This window comes from Patiria miniata, unplaced genomic scaffold (genome assembly GCF_015706575.1).
Source record: "Patiria miniata isolate m_02_andy unplaced genomic scaffold, ASM1570657v1 HiC_scaffold_20, whole genome shotgun sequence".
In the NCBI taxonomy this organism is placed as follows: Eukaryota; Metazoa; Echinodermata; class Asteroidea; order Valvatida; family Asterinidae; genus Patiria; species Patiria miniata.
In genome coordinates this window covers 19,846,567-19,864,294 of record NW_024037059.1, presented here as the reverse complement: position 1 = coordinate 19,864,294, position 17,728 = coordinate 19,846,567, and the positions used below count along the sequence as shown (strand labels likewise).

The window sequence follows — 17,728 nt, the reverse complement described above, 5'->3', positions numbered from 1 at the left end:
CACGGGTAGGCAAGATAATAGTGTGAAAAGGCTTCTTGGGTAAAATTGGTCCATGAGTAAAGTTAATATGTGAGTAATCTTACACTTTCAGTATTTCGTGAGTAAAGTTAATCTTTCAGTAAAGGTAATGTGTGAGTAAGTAAAGTTAATCTTTCAGTAAAGTTAATTTGTGAGTAAAGTTAATCTTTCAGTAAAGTTAATTTGTGAGTATATTTAATCTTTCAGTAAAGTTAACTTGTGAGTATAGTAAATCTTTCAGTAAAGTTAAACATAGAAAAAAGGTAATCCTGGGTAAAGTTAATCTGAAATAGTGGTAAACCTTGAGTAAAGCTAATCATAAAAAAGTGGCATGATAGATTGCTTCATTAAACAGGATTTTTTTTTATAACTTGACAGAGATTCTGGGAAACGGACAAATATCTTCAGAGCTCAATCACCAGAGCCGCCTTGAAGTAAAGATGGCGTTTATTTATCTAGCGTTTTAGCTATAAGCCATCAAAACATTGCAACATTCATCCCATGATTGGCTTTTCAAAATGTCACATTCCTCTTGCGGCCCTCAATCTTGCATGACCGAAAAGGCAAATGTGTACATTACCCGCTTAATGAGCGCATTCCCACGTCATCACTCCCTGCCCAAATCTGACAAGCTAGAATGATCGCGCACGAAAGAACCCAATATCATAGATGTTCCCGAGGATCGATAGACGTGATGTGTGTACAGATATCCAACTTGCACGAAATGACCCGTAAAGAATACGTCTTCCAAAAAAAAAAAAAAAATCTCCCGCTTTATGCCTGTAGCACTTCCTGGGAAATATTTACGAAGTTGTTATTATCGTTCGACCAGGGGCCCCTTGTTTTTCATTTATTCAGGAAGGGATGTTGTGTAGAATCTGATGAGTTTTTGGAATATTTAATGGCATGTCCATTAGCCTGCGTATGTATTCCGATGCTGTCTTTTATTTGCGTTGTCTTGATATCGACGTCGGTTGATGACGTCATCGGGATGGCTACTTAGGGCTTCGTTATGATTTTTAATTGCAATCAATGCGCGTCTCGAGTTGCAGCCGGCTCAGAATGACGACACACAGCAGCTTCTGTTTTTGTTATTTTTAATTGATCGTCCTTGTGTTTCGAAGGAAAAAAATAATTTTAATTGATTTATTATTTTGATCTGCTGTTGTAATAAAAGGGATCTGTGATGTATAGTGTTACTGAGCAAACCCAAACAGTGATGATTTTCTGGCAGGATATACATATAAATTTGCTGCATGTTCTCAGTCATGGTCACAGTCATATGGAGGTATTAACATATTATTGCCTTAAAAAGTATTTACAAATCAACATTTCAAGAGGAGGACTTTTTGTTAATTTTTTTTCAAAGTGTCTTTGCAACAACAAAGACCTGTGTCATCTAATTGTGATTTGAAATACTTGTAAACAGTCACATTCCTCTCGTTATTGATTCTTTTGAAATTCATTGAAATAATTAAGATATTGTCGAAAGAGAGACGGGAGAACTAATGATACACAAAAGAGTAAATTACTTCTTCAAAACGTCAGGGGTCGACCAATGAAAATAAACTGTATCAGCCATAAATTTGAACACGCCATCTCTAAACTATTTGTCAGTGGTTCCTTTGGTCTGTTATTGAACACAAATTTTCCTTTGCCTGCCTATATCAAACACTTTTTTCTCCATTCACATTTAAGTCAAGCTAAAAAAAAGAAAGGGAAAACAATAATCCTAGACAGAGACTAAATCAGAAAAATTCAGGAAGAACTTTTTATTACCTTTTTTTTACAGAAAGAGGATTTTAATACCGAGATTGAAACCGGAGCGTATTGGAAAATCTCAATAATCCCCGAAGCGATGAGCACTGCTTTTAGTGCAGCCTATTTTTTTTTTTTTTTTTTTTTTTTCCATTCAGATTTTTGTTCAGTAAGATTGTCGATGGGACCCCCTGGCCATTGTTACACATGCTCAGTGAGCATAATGATTTGTTTTGACTTGTGGGATATCATTCAGTCTTTCCTGCACGACCGCAACAAACATTCATAATACGCCGCGCATAGCCCGTGGGCACATTATATCTCTGTGCTTATCATTTTGATAAGATGTGTTTATTTGGAAATTTTGCACTTATCAGCATTTTTGAAATGGATTTTTTTTTTTAAACTGCTTTTGAAATCAATGTTTTAACTTACTGCCCTGCTATCAACTGTTTCTTTTAAAGGCATAAAAAGGTGTCCTTACACGTAACTTGGCAGAAAATAATTGTTGACTCACAAAAACCACCATTGTGTTTGACCAGTTAGAACTGTCTTGTGCCACTAGTGTCAAAATGCAAAATACTCTTCAACATTCGCCTACTTATAATTCAAATGTGACGTGAATTTTCCCCTGTTTCGTTTCAGTAAGTCAACCAATTCAGTTTTTAAGAAAGAAATTAGCAGGGAACCCAATTAGTCGTTCCTGCACATCCGTGACATCCTGTTACCCTCATGATTTCCAAAATGGCAGCCCGAGTCACGAATCAAATGTGATCATTGCCATTAAAAACCTGACATTGAAAACAAAAATTGATGTGAAGATGAAGCTTATCCACGGTTCTACAGAATGAAAGTTCAAATTATTAGTCCAAACCCTGGTCCTTCAAAAATCCATTAGGTTTTTTTTTTCTGAAGGATTTTGCAGGATTGGGAAATGTAAAGCGCATACATCATCACTTTATATGGGGCTTGATGTTCTCATTCAGTCAGAATACAAAGGAGTTGTCCTTTGTTTCCAGAACAACGAAGTATTTTGAATGACGTAGAGTGAATCCTGGTTTTAAGTGCACAGGGGTTAGCTCTTCTCTTTACGAACACTTTGAGAAGCGAACTGACAGGTGCCAGTGGTGTCACTCGTCCATTGACACCCTCCTCCAAGAAAACAGTTTCTCCAACTTGAGCCCCTCTCAGAGGCGAGTACACGGATGTCTTGAGGGTCCGTATAATCTGCAAGCCAAAGATTTAATCACGGCCGGCTCGGGTTGCTATGCGATGCAAATGGGGCCAAAGGAATCCGCCGCTAATGTAATACAGCAGCGGCAGCCCAAAATACTTCATTTCCAATTCGGTAAAGGATAAATAGAGGCCTGCTCCTTGTGTTACCGCCATGATACAAGGAAGACGGGTCAGAGGTGCCATATCAATGCTATGTAGGTGCGCAAAATGCGCAGACCACAACTGAATTGTAAATTTACAGGGTCCAAAGCTAACATGTGTAGGGCTCTCTCACAACCTGGCTCTTTCACGACCTGGGCTCTTTCACGACCTGGCCTACACATGTACATCTGGGTACTGAACAGTCAGCATCAGATTGTAATAGGCAAGGATCTTATAGTGCAGCGCGCAGTAGGCAGTAGGCAAGCCTTTGAAGCTGTGATGGATGGCAAAAACTGTGAGAAAAACACAGAGCTAACACCCAGTGCTGGGTGGGCATGATTATGACAACCGTACACAGCACAGGTAGTGACCATTACGCTATTCGATATAGACTTTGTGGTTATTTTACGTGAAAATAAGCCCTACTGTCTAGTTTACAATTCACAACGTGGTTGCTATTAAACCAAACGCTTGCCTACTGCAGTGGTGGCCAATGATGGCGAAACTGGATGGTCACAGGTTTTTTTTCATTGACCTCGTACGATCAGAACCTATAGAACAAAACATCCCCCCAAACTGTTTAGGAAAAAGGGCTCTTAAAGTCTAATTTTTTAATCTCGAATTCAGCATTTGTGAGCAAAGAATTGGACAGAATTTTGGATTATGTAAGCAATCTCTATTGGACTAGGACCCTGTCACGTATTTTGTTTGTCCAAAGGAATGCGTTAAAGCCAGTGGTCACATGTACGATTGAAACCTTAATTTGGCCCGTAGTCCTGAGCATTTACATCTACGACGGTTCTCATCAAAGCCTGTTCAGCATCTTAAGTTCAGTTGGTCAGCTTTAAGTTGTGCCATTTTCTGTTGAACAATTGTCAAAGTTACCTACTTGATAATTACATTTGTTAAAAAAAAAAAAATCATCAACAGCTATTTCTTAACCAAACATTTGAGTCTGGTACCCAGAACACCTCGTTTCATAATAGGCTGCATCCGAATCAACTGTCTAGAGGTAGGTTTAGGTCCACGCCCATTGAAAATACGCGGGGACGCGTTGACAATAGACGTAGCTGTTCTGGTAGCTCTGGAAGCCCGTTTCGGACACAGTCTTACAGTGTTTCTTGTTTTGTTTTTTCAGCATGGAGTTACCCCGATCATCTGGGCAGCAGGCCGAGGCCAGACTGGTGTTGTAGAATGTCTACTGAGTCACGGAGCAAAGGCAAACTCAGCTGATAAGGTATCCACTCTTAACATCCCCACTCTTATTGTTTTTATTGGCAATGAGCCAACGATTCTCAGAATTTCACATCCGACAAAAACAAGAGCGTCAAGTTTCAGTCATGGTAGTTTAATGCACATTACATGTAGATCTGACCAGAAGGCTTGGGCAAATGTACGTCGGAATCAAATTGAATCTGAATGAAAAAACCAGCACTGTGATTCCTTTTTTGAGAAATCGACTACCTGTGAGCGCAACTGCCAGTAGCCCCAAGACTTGAATTCAGACACTTAACAAGATATCTTATCTCTGATTGATCATATGTTAGAGAGAGATTACATCTTTTTGATATCCTCAAGTTAGCGATTCATTGGCGTAGTTCATTAGTGATATTTTGGAGGTTTAGCCAATGGTAATATTTTGGCTGGTCAATTTGTATTTAATTGCCTACAGAATCAAGACTCCTGGATCAAATCAGAGTCGATTAAAAACAGTTTGAATTGCCTTCTGACAAGCCATTGTTCATGTTACTCTAGTAGGATTCGAACCATGGACACCAGAAATGAAAGGCAAAAAAAAAAAAAAAAAAAACCACAAACCTACTCCAGTCACCTATGTTACACCCCTTCTGCCCTTTAAGATTAATAAAAAGTGCAAGACATCTGCAAAGTATTATTCCCAACAAGGAATGGTTAAATCAACATTCACGTAATTGAGTACTGTATTGCACATAAGTGTTTGCGTATTTTTTAATATTGCATTCGCCCAATCAATGTTTGCAGTGTTATACATGTATTTCCAATTTTGCCGGTTAAACATTCAACACTCTGTTATTAAAAAGAGATGTGATAGGCATTTGTCTTATTTTCTTTTCTGCAATTTCTCTCGTAGTATGGAACAACAGGACTGGTATGGGCTGCAAGAAAGGGTCACGTCGGCTGCGTGAAAGCGTTGCTGCACCACGGCGCAAATGTGGACCTAGCTGGCATGGTAAGTGCTTAAAAGTGTGTCGCTGTCAATCACGTTATTGAATTGAAAACAAAACTGAACGAAGTTGCGTCTCTTTCGCATTTGACGAATTGTGTGTGACCGGCTCCAACAAAATGAGGCTTAAGGACAATTTTTCACTTTTACGTTTTTCACATGTAGTGGGAAGCGCACAATTTGTGCTTCATTTTGGTATATCCGTCAGTTTGAAATCTTGAGATAAACGGACATTTTTGGATGAAAAAGTTGACTATTCCTGACGACTTCCAATTTGTAAGGTTTTGTTGAAAAGCCTGTTACTCAAACGCAGTTCTGGCGACTTATGCCTCATTTTGTTGGGTTGGCTCACATCTAATGAAATTATGAGCACATTTTGACGAAGCCTGCCTGTGCCCGGATTATTTGGTCAGGGGAGAAGAGGGAGGATAAATGGATATATTCTAGAATGTTCCAGATGGTATTTTCGTCGCGTGAAATCTGATCAAAGTCTGGGTAAGTTTACAGACCGTCTCCACACACCTGCTTCACTTGCCACACATGTTTGAAGCAACTGGATGAGTTAACACATGCAATTCAGGTGCTGCATGTTACTGTGCTTGCAAGACATGCTTGGTTTGGGTCTGTCTCAATAGCCGAATGTACATCTTGGTGAAATGGCTATCAGCAGTATTGAACCTATGGAAGCCACTGGCTAGTGGCTGCAACCACTTCCCATAGACTCATGTGTTAATGCCAGCCACAGCCAAGTGATTCGGACATAGCCTTGTTTGTGGATATGGCTTCAGCAGTTTCCATATGTGCCTATGTGATTTTAAGCCGTAGCCGAGTAATTCAGGTACAGCCGGATATGGAATGGCTTGTCAGCACTGCAAAGCAGTTTAAACTGGAGACTTGCCATCCTACATGAGGACAGCGGTCAACCTAACGATTTGAAATTCTATAAATTGCACTGCTCTATAATGAACCATCTTTAAGTGCGATTCGCCTAGTTGTGAAGTACAATTTCACTCAGAATACAATGCTTATCTGCGTCACTGTGTGTACCTAATTAGTCAACTTTAGTTGACCAAGGTCTGGGGTCATCTGGACAATGACGGTCTGAATGTTCTCTGACTCCATATCTGAGTGTTTGATCGAGGCAATGCTCAGACAACACAACAGGTAGGCTCGCTGTCATATATGGAGTTTCCTCTAATATTCAAATTGAGTTGACCCAGTGTCAAAGGTCAAATAGACAATATGGCACTAGCTGTTTTCTGACTCCACGTCTGAGTGTGACATTGCGGCAATGCTCAGACAACACAACAGGTAGGCTTGGTGTCACCTTTATTTATTGAGATTCCTCTAATATTCAAATTGAGTTATCCCAGTGTCAAAGGTCAGAAGGACAATCCTAGCTGTTCATTGACTCCATTTATGGGGCATTCTATAAATTTTGGGTCTGTTACGTCAAGCATCTATGATTTTTATAATTCTGACGCACCTCTTAATGCAGTCATCCTCCAAGAGTGATTATGAATAGCAAACTACCTACCCAACAAATGCAAACCATTTGAAGTAATGCTTCACGATACTTGAATGACAAATTACAAAGTACCAAGGTAACAGGGACAGGAAAAAAAAATGTCACACTTTGGACCCAGAATTTATAGAATGACTAACTATGTGAATGTGATATTGAGGCAAGTGTTCAGACTACACAGCAGGCGTTCGTGTTGTCTTTTTCGCTAAAGACGTCGATAATGCGATTCTTGCGTGACCATCTGCGGACTTCCTGCGCTTGCACTTCTCGTGCGGATGAGCCTTTCTCTGCTCCACTGCATTCCCTCATGTCGTGCATTATCAGACTTGTCGGAGTGGGCAGGAAATCTGTCCTCGTCTGGGGTTGTGAGAAGGGAGTACGGGAGTCTGTGTAGGATTATAATGTGTTTTTATTCCATACTTACATGTAGATGTATTTAAAACCAACATAATTTTCCTAATCAGTATTTTTTCTAGGAATCAAATTTGATATTGGTTCTTTATCAAACTGGCAATGATGGAAAAATCTTGTTCAGAGGAGTGTGTCTAAAACTTCACATATGAATTTTTAATCATTTTTGTAATGTATAGATGTTACCTGTGACGTCATACCAGCGGGTAACCGCAAGGGTGCTCAAACATTTAAGCATCTTTTGCATGTTATTGTGCCCACATTAAACAGTATATGTCAATGCTGGGCGCGATCGATTGGATCTGCGCTATCACTCAATCGCGCAGAAATGCACTTGTACGTACAATCAGTCAATCGTGTAGAAAATCTCAGACTTTATTTCCCTTTTTAAAAAAACAATCCTCGGAGAATTAGAAAGAAAAGGCAATCGACCGATGGCGGTGCGATCAAGCGATTGCAGCACGATCAGCCGATAGCGCAGTGGATCGACCGATCGTGGAGATCCACCGATTGCGTTCAACATAACACTTTTAAGCCATTCATATATCAAGGGATATACATGCATTGCAGAAGAGAACCATTTGCTGGAAGTTGGCATCACATGACCACAACTTCAAATTTTGTAAAAACAAATGTTACATCAAGTAAATAAAATATAATTTTTTCTGTTTTATAATTGTGACAACATCCCACAAATTGAGTCCCGAGGACATTCATTGACTGATCAATGTAATTGACCTCTCAGGGTAGAATTGGGTTAGAATCGCGTCAACGCAGCTTGTGAAATATTGTCCAATTACATGATATACAAATGGACGCGGAACGCACCAAATCTGAGACAAACAGAACTTAGTGTACAAAAACTCCATAGGGTTGTCTAAGGGGCGTGGCTAACTCGCAAACGGCGATAGGTCAATTGCATTAGAAAGAGCATTCTTAAAGTCATAACATATTTGATTTAACATGTTAGTGAGCACTAAATGCACAGTCGATTGTGGTGCAATTTTTTTCTGTAATTCTCCAGAATGCATGGACGGCGTTGATCGTAGCATCAAGGGGAGGCTTCACCGAGGTGGTCAAGATGATCCTGGACGAAGAACCCAACGTGAACGCCGTGGATAAGGTGAGAATCACTCGACGCTTAGCGACGTCTGGCGCTGTGATTCATGTGGAACATAAGCTGCACATTCTTCTCAGTTCAAATTGTGTGTCCGTGTTGAAAGTTGCTGTGTCTAATTGCCACGTGCTCCTGAAGCAAATGCTGTTTTGGAATTAAAAACATAGCCGCTTCTGTGTAGTTGGATTTTAAAGGGTGAAAAATAAAATGAGCATTTGTTTGTGAAATTCCTGTAAATGAAACCCTTAAGGAGACATTTTTTTCGTCATTAGTTATAGGGAGACAAGGTGGATTAAGGAGACATTTCAATGTCATTTCAATGATTAAGGAGACATTTCAATGTCTCCTTAATGTCACAACTCCTTTTTAGGGGCGAAATTTTACCATTGCAAATAGGCTAGATCGATTGCTAGTGGACCAAAACATAATGTGCCCAAATTTGTCAGGGGGTAGGATAAGGTAAAATGGGGGTTAGGGGTCAAGAAAGTTTGAACATTTGTGTACACAACCCTATGGGAATGTCTTCCTAAGGTACCTATTTCGGTAATAGTAATACATTTATTATGTAAAAGATTGTAAATATAAAAACAAACTTTCAAAAAAAAAAACAAGTTGCCAAGTGATGTACATGTAATTTGTCATCTGAAGTTAGGCAAATTCAGTGTATTTGCAGCCAGTTGATAGAGCATTAGCATGGTACCCTAGAAGACCTTGGTTTTAACTTAATTCTGATCAATTTTCTTAGTTCACTCTGGAAAAAAATTCCGTAACCCTTTAGTCACTGTAGCGCCTGAAACCGCCCTGCATATTACTCACTGTAGCGCCCGAAATCGCCTGAGGACTCTATGGTTTTGTAGATTCTCCAGTGAATAAATACAGTGTTATACAATGTTATACAATGTAGTATAGGTGCTAATGGTTTAAAAGCATCACTGCATCTTTATCCATCTTCTGTTGAATCAATTTTTTTTTTTTGTCTCTGCCTCCTATTTTGGTTGTTTTCAGGATGGAATGACCAGTCTTTGCTGCGCTGCCAAAGAGGGTCACACAGAGGTGGTCAAGTTACTGCTGGAACAGTCGGCATACATGAACATTCAGGACAAGGTAGGGTTTCAGACTAGACTTAAAGGCACATAGGATCATTTGCATTTATCCCCAAAAGTGACCTACCCAATTATTATCAATAAAAGCTTACGAGGATTAAAGATCACACTGGTACTAAACACCTCGTGAAATTATTCCGTCTGGCTTGCTGTCTTTTAGAAGAAATCAAGGAATGTAGGTGATTTCAAACCATCAGTCAATCGACTGATTTTGTGGAAATAAAGAGTGCTTTAGACGAAATCGTGTTTCGTGATCAAAAGGTGGCGCATGATTTTTCACCGTTTTCTCGAAAAGGGTAATATCAACTCAAAATTTTCAGTCAAGAAGTGCATGGAGATCATAAGGGACAGGCATTTGCACAAAACATTGTGTGCATGACTTCCATCAAGAACGTCCCTGTCTGCCAACCTAAATGGCTTCTCACTCAATCACTCCGTTGAAAGGTTTCCTAAAATCATCTTGTCCAGTTACAAAGAACCGGTACGTCTGTTGTGACAAGTTCTAACGGGCGCTGTTTTCCATTTTCGGAGGTAAACTGTTACATGTAAATATGTCTTGAGTTGCTTTAAAGCACACTGACCCAATTATATTGCCCCCCGTTAAAACTTTCCCACCCACAGAATCTTTCCTCGTCCCCCATCTTAGTTAATACAGCAGGGACATTTTGAAAACATTTCCAGAAGATTTATGCTAGACCACATCCCGCAAAAGTAGGCAGGACCCAGGAGGGACGTTGCTTAAACATGAAAAGATGGATGCGCAATGTCTATTCCCAGGCCACTTATCCCTCTAGTCTATCCAGCCAATCTATACCTTGAGACAATAGCCAAACATTGCCATCATCAATTTTATCTATTTGCCCCCCTCTCTCCGCCTTTTTTTTTTTTTCTTTCTTTCTCAAGTCAACAATCACGGTTTGCTGACTCTGAATCATTATCAAAGCTAAAAGTTAGATTTCCCCCGAGTATTGAGCCAATCTAGGCAGATGTCTGGGCTGGTGTTTTTGTTGTCAGTGCTGGCAGGCCGTTAATTTAACTCGAGTCTTGGAATGATACTGCTATTGGACTTGGCATTGCCCGCGGCACAAGGCCGTCTGTACTGAAAGATTAGATCAAGATGAATTATCAAAGAAAAGAACATTTATGACAGCAAAATATCAAAATTCTAGCAACTTTTTGTGCTGAAATAGCCGAAATGTTAAGGTTTCTGCCCGGAATGACATCACAGTTTTTGGTCATGAATATGGAAATTGGCATTAGCATAAAAACCAAGAAGGCACCAAAATACCATTCAAAATGGCAAAACAAACATTGAAAATAAGGTTAAATGTTACAGAAAGGTGTACTTTCAGGGATAGCATTAACAAAATTAGATTGCATGGCCCTTTAAGTTTTTGTATTCTTTTCATAATTTTCTTTTCCTTTTTCCCTTTTTCCTTAAATGTCATGTAACACATTTTGAGACAGCGGGTAAGGTTGCAGTCTTGGGTTCCACAAAAATATGAACAGCTGTCGTATGTTGAGTGAGAAATCAGAGGCTTTACCAGTGAAAACAAATGTCAGTGTGGGAGTGGGTTTTACTGTAAAGGATTGTCAAAGAAAAGTGGAAACGTAACGGTGTAACAATTTATCGGTTCGTTTGCAGCAAGGGTGTATACTCAATACATACATGGGTATATATGGGTGATTCTACCATTATGAAAAGAAGTGTAATGTCAGTGAAAGAGCAGTTAACCAATGATATGTTATTAATGATTCAGAGAAATGATCCAAAACGCCTAGTCTGTAATCTCCTCCAGCGTTACTAGATGATGGATGTGTAAGATTTGAAAAAGAAATTTTCAGATATTCAGTGAGGTCTTATGGACATTACATAATACTTGACTTGCCCATATACGGATATTTTTGTGTACCATCAATTTGTCACTCACAAACAATACATTCAAACTTAATTTATGGTCAAGGAAACCTGAACCACTTAGCATTTGTTTTTATACAGCACAAACAGGTTTTCTTAAAGATATAACAACTAATATTATGCGTGTGTAATAACTGATATTTTGTTGACAGTAGAATGACTACTTAAATATGTTGACATATTAACAGGTTCGCGCCGGGATTATTTTGACATTGCCCGGACCCAGGCGCGGGATTGTTTTTCACAAACCTCGGTGCCAGACGGGTTTAGGCCGTCATCTGTGGGTAGCACACCCTGATTGTTCGGGCTCGCTCGCTGCAAGCGGCTCGCAGACAGATATTTCCGACCTTGTTCATTGCGTGTATACTCGTCATCTGACGTGAACTGGTTAAAACCATTTTGAAAACTATGACATATTTTTTTTTTAATCTTTACTGTATCTATTCTACTCTAGAATGATGAGACAGTCTTAATCCATGCTGTTAAAGGAGGTCATCTGGACATTGTGAAACTTCTCCTTGATAAATACGCAGACGTAGACATCCAGGGCAGTGTAAGTGCATTTTGCATCTCCCTTTGACTCATGTGATTGAATTTCAGAAAACACATACTTAATGTAACAAGTTTATGCACGACTCATACAATTCTATTTTCAAGTTAATAGTGTAAGTACTCTTGGTAAAAATGGTTAAATGAACTTGTATATTGGCACACAATGTACATGGCACATAGTTTACACAAAACATGAATTGTAATTGTCATTTTATTGCATACCATTGCGTGGAGTGTACATGTACATCAAAATTCAACCGAACTGGTGCACATGTAATATATTCATTTTGGCATTCTACCCGAACTATTGGACCTGAGGCAGGGTAATATATGCATATTGGCCCTGACTATTTGAATATTAGACAAGCTAATAATTCAGCTTGCCAGTTGGCCTTCATTTCCACCGTCAATATTTTATATTTCCAACCTATCCACTCTACCAGCAAATTCCTAGTTTGCATTTCGGCAGCCCCGTTTTCCTTGAAACAAATTCCTCGCAAAAGTGCAGATCACCTTGCTACCCTGGTGATGGGGCGTTGCACTATTTTTTTTTCTAGGAGTTTGTTGTTTTTGCCTTACGGTGTGCGGCGGAAAATCTAATTTTGGAAAATACCCTCAAATCCTGAAGCACAGTTAATTATTATAATTAGGAAAATTATAAGAAGAGTTCGTGTTTAAGTTTGTACTTGAATGCTTTGACAAGGAAAAGTTTTTAATAATTTTGTGGACTGAATCATTACAGATGTACTTGCATACAGATAGAAATTGGGAAACAGTATAAAAAATGATTTGGAGAATTTAACTTAAACTCTGATGTGAAAAGTATCGTTTGATATATGTGATAAGCCTAGCTGTCGGGAGGGAGCCCAATTATCAAAATGGACACTATTTGAAAATTGTTATTTTCAAATAATTATTCATTAGAACCCTAAACCCTTGGGCCAAGTACCAAATACCACAGAATACTACATGTGTTGTGCGCACACTTGCATGGAAAGAAATGCATACTACAGGTTACATGTACTACTGAGTAGTATTTTGTAGCTTTAGGTGAGGTTAGGGCTAAAAAATAGGGTTAAATTCACCTCATTTCAAATTGTGTATTGGCTTAGTAATATTTGATGCTTGTTAAAGAGGTTGTGGAATGCTCGAAGACATTTCCGTCATTTTTGGGGTATATGTAGCCTAAGTTGTGATGAAATAAAAACGACTATTGTTTCTGTCATGAAATGAGTACAAAGGTTACTTTTGAGAGCTATTTTTCAGGTCCTGTTTCGACCCGAACGTGCAATTTGTGTAAAAGTCGTCGTTGCGGGCAGCAAACAAAACACAGTAAATCATGACGTAATAAACAGGACTCGTTTATGCTACTCTGCATCGGGAGTCCTGTTTATTACGTCACGATTTACTGTGTTTTGTTTGCTGCCCGCAACGACGACTTTTACACAAATTGCACGTTCGGGTCGAAACAGGCAGGACAGGACTTGAAAAACAGCTCTCAAAAGTACCTTTTGTACTCATTTTATGACAGAAACAATAGTCGTTTTTATTTCATCACACCTTAGGCTACTTATACCCGAAAAATGATGGAAATGTCTTCGAGCATTCCACAACCTCTTTAAGTACATGTAATGGAAGATTTTTTTTTGGCATTATGTTTTTGTGGTGATGTTTTTTTTTGTTCCAGGATGTTTTGTTCAGTCGCTGTAGTTAGTAGTTATTCCTGTTTTAGTATTATATTGAGGATTCACGGTCTCGCTAGGATGTCAATAGCTACATGTACATGTAGTCTTAAGTAAGATTTGAGGCTTTGCATGGTGGAGATACTAAATAGTGAAAGGTTTGCGGAAACACCATGTGGGAATAATTTCTCAACTAAGAGAATGGTTCCGAAAAGAACCAGAGGTATAAACTCAAAGAACCAGAGGTATAGAACCAGAGGTATAAACTCGACGTTCCGGTCAGTATGCTCTGACTGACTCTCCTGAAGACGGTCAGAGCATACTGACCGGAACGTCGAGTTTATACCTCTGGTTCTTTTCAGAACCAATCTCTTAGTTGAGAAATTATTTGCACATGGTGTTTCCGCAAACCTTTCATTATTTACATGTAGTCTTATTTGAACGACGATTTTATGAGTATGTACATAAAAAGCTGCATTCAAAACACAGAGGATTGGTATTACAAGTTGTAAGCAATCCCTACCATTTAGAGCAGGATTGTCTAGTTGTAAAGCTTTAGTGGTCATCCGCGTTAATAGCAGGCAAACAAAAAAACGCAGTCATCTGTTTCGCAGTTGCCTTATAAACGGCTGCCAACAGCGAATCTCAGTCCCCCTTAATATACTTGCAGTTGAATTTGCAAGGTGCGAGGCCTAACAAGATCAGAATCGCTCGGAGGAGTAAACTCGGCGCACACCATAAAAACAAAAAACCTGAATCAACGGCGCACAAGGCCGGAGTCACGAGTGATTACATTCCAAACACCTGATCCAGTCCTGAAAAGAAAAAAATTGTACTGTTAACCAGACAAATCAGCACGAGACAAACCAAAAATGCCGTTTCACTCCCCCCTCCCCCCCCCCCCTAAGAAAATGAGGGAATTATCACAGCTATAATTGCTGTCTCTGTTTTTGAGGGGGGGGGGGAGCATCAGTGTCTGACACACAACTCTCATGCTCCAGTAATCAAATAAATCTGATTGCGGGGCTCGCCCGGCCGTCAAACTGACAAATATAACCCGAGCTCGTATAATTTGATCTCAGTTCGGTTTTTTCTTCCCAGTCTCGTTTGCGAGAAAACACGGTAGGAGCCTGTTATTAGATCTTGACGCGGTTCAACGGAAATTACAGCTTAGAAGACGTCTGGTTGGTTTTAAACACTGCCGTATATTATTGTGTTGTATGTGTCAGAAATAGGAGATTTATTTATTTATTTGTTTGTTTATTTATTTATTATTATTTTAATTTTTTTTTAGAAGGGTTTTAAATCGTTTTTCATGTCGGAAAGAAATCTGATTGAGCATTTCACTTTAAATTTACAGGTTAACTTGACAAAAACCCTGAAAGCAACTTAATGCATGTACTTCACTCAAACACATTTGCGAAGAAATCGCCGTAATTTAAATGCGTTCAACTTCTGCAATTTTGTGGGCACACATTCGTGTTCGCGTTCCCTTTTACAATGTCTTCAGGCAGAACGGTGCATAAAATTAGAGATCACACAAACAAGTTTGTTTATGATTAGGGTCACGATAAGGTCAATTTTCCTTTTTTGAACATCAGACTCTGTATTGTGATGCAGTGTTTCTCCAAAAAGTCCAGCCCAAAAATGTAACTGTTACGTTCTAATCAATAGAACAAAGTTCATGCTAGCAAAAGAAATGTTCGTGTGTGGCAATTTACACACAAAACCATTGTACAGACAAAACCATTTTACATACTGGATCTTATCTGAGCAAATTCCACTCCTTCTGATAAAATGGCAAAGTCAAGTAGGTACATGAAAATTCGATTACGCAGAGTTGGTGTATATCTGACTTTGATTTCAAGTATTGTTTAACATATTTGCTCCAGTTCTTTTAATGGTTATCAGTGTCATTTTCAGAAAGGCAAATGATTTCAAAGTTCAGTGAACGGTAGCTGGGTTAAACAACAAGATATGCACCACATGCCATTTTTGTCTAGTACAATAGACCAAAGGTACATTTATTTAAACATTTTACTGTTGTGAGGATTGATTTGATCCACTACTCACAGTTTTTAACTTCGAGATTACCAAGAGTTTTCAGTTGTGACCATCTGTCTTGTTCACTCAAAATATAAAATTTGTTTCTGAATTTATTTTCAAACAGGATAAGAAGACCGCACTATTCTGGTCAGCTGATAAGGGTCTGGTGGATATCACGGAAGCGCTGTTGGACTCCAACGCAAATCCAGAAATACCAAACAAGGTAAGAAAATCCTATCTTTGTACCTTCTAGCCGAACCGACAATCTTCATTGGTCAAGCAGTTAAGACGTCTGTAAGCAGGAGGTCCTGGGTTCGAGTCCAACCTAAGTGAGCTTGTACATGTAAACTCCTTTGAGACAAGCACTTGATAATCACTGAGCAGTCAGTTGGTATAGCATTATGCTAGTGAGGGACAAAGGCAAATGTTTGGTGGTTGAGTGGTTAGGACGTCTGCACTAGTGAGCTGGATGTCGTGGGTTCGAGTCCCAACTGAGTGAGCTTGTAAGGTCCTTTGAGACAAGCACTTGAAAATCACTTAGCACTCAGATTGTACAACATGATGCAGAAGCAAATATTTGCCGGTTGAGTGGTTGAGCCGTCTGCACTTGTTAGCAGGAGGTCGTGGGTTCGAGTCCCACCTCAGTGAGCTTGTAAGGTCCTTTGAGACAAGCACTTGAAAATCACTGAGCAGTCAGTTTGTACAACATGAGGCAGAAGCAAATATTTGCTGGTTGAGTGGTTAAGACGTCTGCACCAGGGAGCACGAGGTTGTGGGTTCGATCCCACCTAAGTGAGCTTGTAAGGTCCTTTGAGACAAGCACTTGAAAATCACTGAGCAGTCAGTTTGTACAACATGATGCAGAAGCAAATATTTGCTGGTTGAGTGGTTGAGACGTATGCACTAGTGAGCTGGAACTCTTGGGTTCGAGTCCCACCTGAGTGAGCTTGTAAGGTCCTTTGAGACAAGCACTTGAAAATCACTGAGCACAGTGAGCAGTCAGATTGTACCACATGATGCAGAAGCAAATATTTGCCGGTTGAGTGGTTGGGACGTATGCACTAGTGAGCTGGAAGTCTCGGGTTCGAGTCCCACCTGAGTGAGTTTGTAAGGTCGTTTTAGACAAGCACTTGAAAATCACTGAGCAGTCAGATTGTACAACATGATAATAGTGAAGGACAGAAGCAAATATGTGGAGGTTGAGACGTCTGGACCAGTGAGCAGGAGATCGTGGGTTCGAGTCCCACCTGAGTGAGCTTGTAAAGTCCTTTTAGACAAGCACTTAAAAATCACCGAGCAGTCACTTCATACAACATGATGTTAGTGGAGGGCGGAGGCAAATATTAAACCAACATCTCCAACAAAAGCAACAATTATGTGAAATATCAAGTTACACAGTGGCTTCTTTAAAAATCTCAAACTATTGATGCAACATTTCCCCCACGGAACTTTTATTTTAAGCTTCTCAAGAGATATGCTGCTTGAGCAATCAGTGGAAAATGAAAAATAACATTATCAGAGCCGGTGGGAAATTAGGGGCTGTAAAGTTTATCTTCCTCTACATTCTGTTAAAGTGGCAAAATATCCTTACGTTTTCCACTTTGAAAGGTTATAAAAATTGTCCAGAGGAGTTTTTCATGATTATGTTACCGATCATACCGTACGCACTGACAGTAATTCATACCCAAGTGTTTTGGGCTCCTAGTCATGTCGCATCTCTTCTGTTGTTCTTAATATCGTGGCAATATGTGTGAAAACTAAAAGAGAATCGATTTTAGGGGAATTACTTTGCTTTCTGAATTTGTTTTCAGGATGGAGAAACACCTTTGCTGAGAGCGGCGCGCAACCGAAATCGGGAGATCGTCCGGATACTGTTGGACAAGAACGCCAAAGTCTCTGCAATAGACAAGGTGAGAATTTTGTCCGTCTGCTTTCTGCTTCTGTGCTGTGTGGAGTGCCGTGGCCTTGTGGTCTGGAGCATAGGAACTCAAGATCTTGGCCCAAGTGCTGCTAAGCAC

The 17,728-nt window shown here is 39.6% G+C and overlaps 1 protein-coding gene across 3 annotated transcripts in view; it reads left to right on the top strand.

Annotated features, from left to right (window-relative positions):
- The window catches only part of LOC119728114 (kinase D-interacting substrate of 220 kDa B-like), a 129,649-nt gene that overhangs the window by 93,714 nt on the left and 18,207 nt on the right, over positions 1–17,728 (top strand). For all 3 annotated transcript variants that reach the window (XM_038200188.1, XM_038200187.1, XM_038200189.1), the window contains 7 exons: positions 4,292–4,390; positions 5,264–5,362; positions 8,317–8,415; positions 9,415–9,513; positions 11,885–11,983; positions 15,835–15,933; positions 17,522–17,620. In XM_038200188.1, the coding sequence (XP_038056116.1) occupies positions 4,292–4,390; positions 5,264–5,362; positions 8,317–8,415; positions 9,415–9,513; positions 11,885–11,983; positions 15,835–15,933; positions 17,522–17,620 (693 nt within the window). The remainder of the gene's footprint in view (positions 1–4,291; positions 4,391–5,263; positions 5,363–8,316; positions 8,416–9,414; positions 9,514–11,884; positions 11,984–15,834; positions 15,934–17,521; positions 17,621–17,728) is intronic.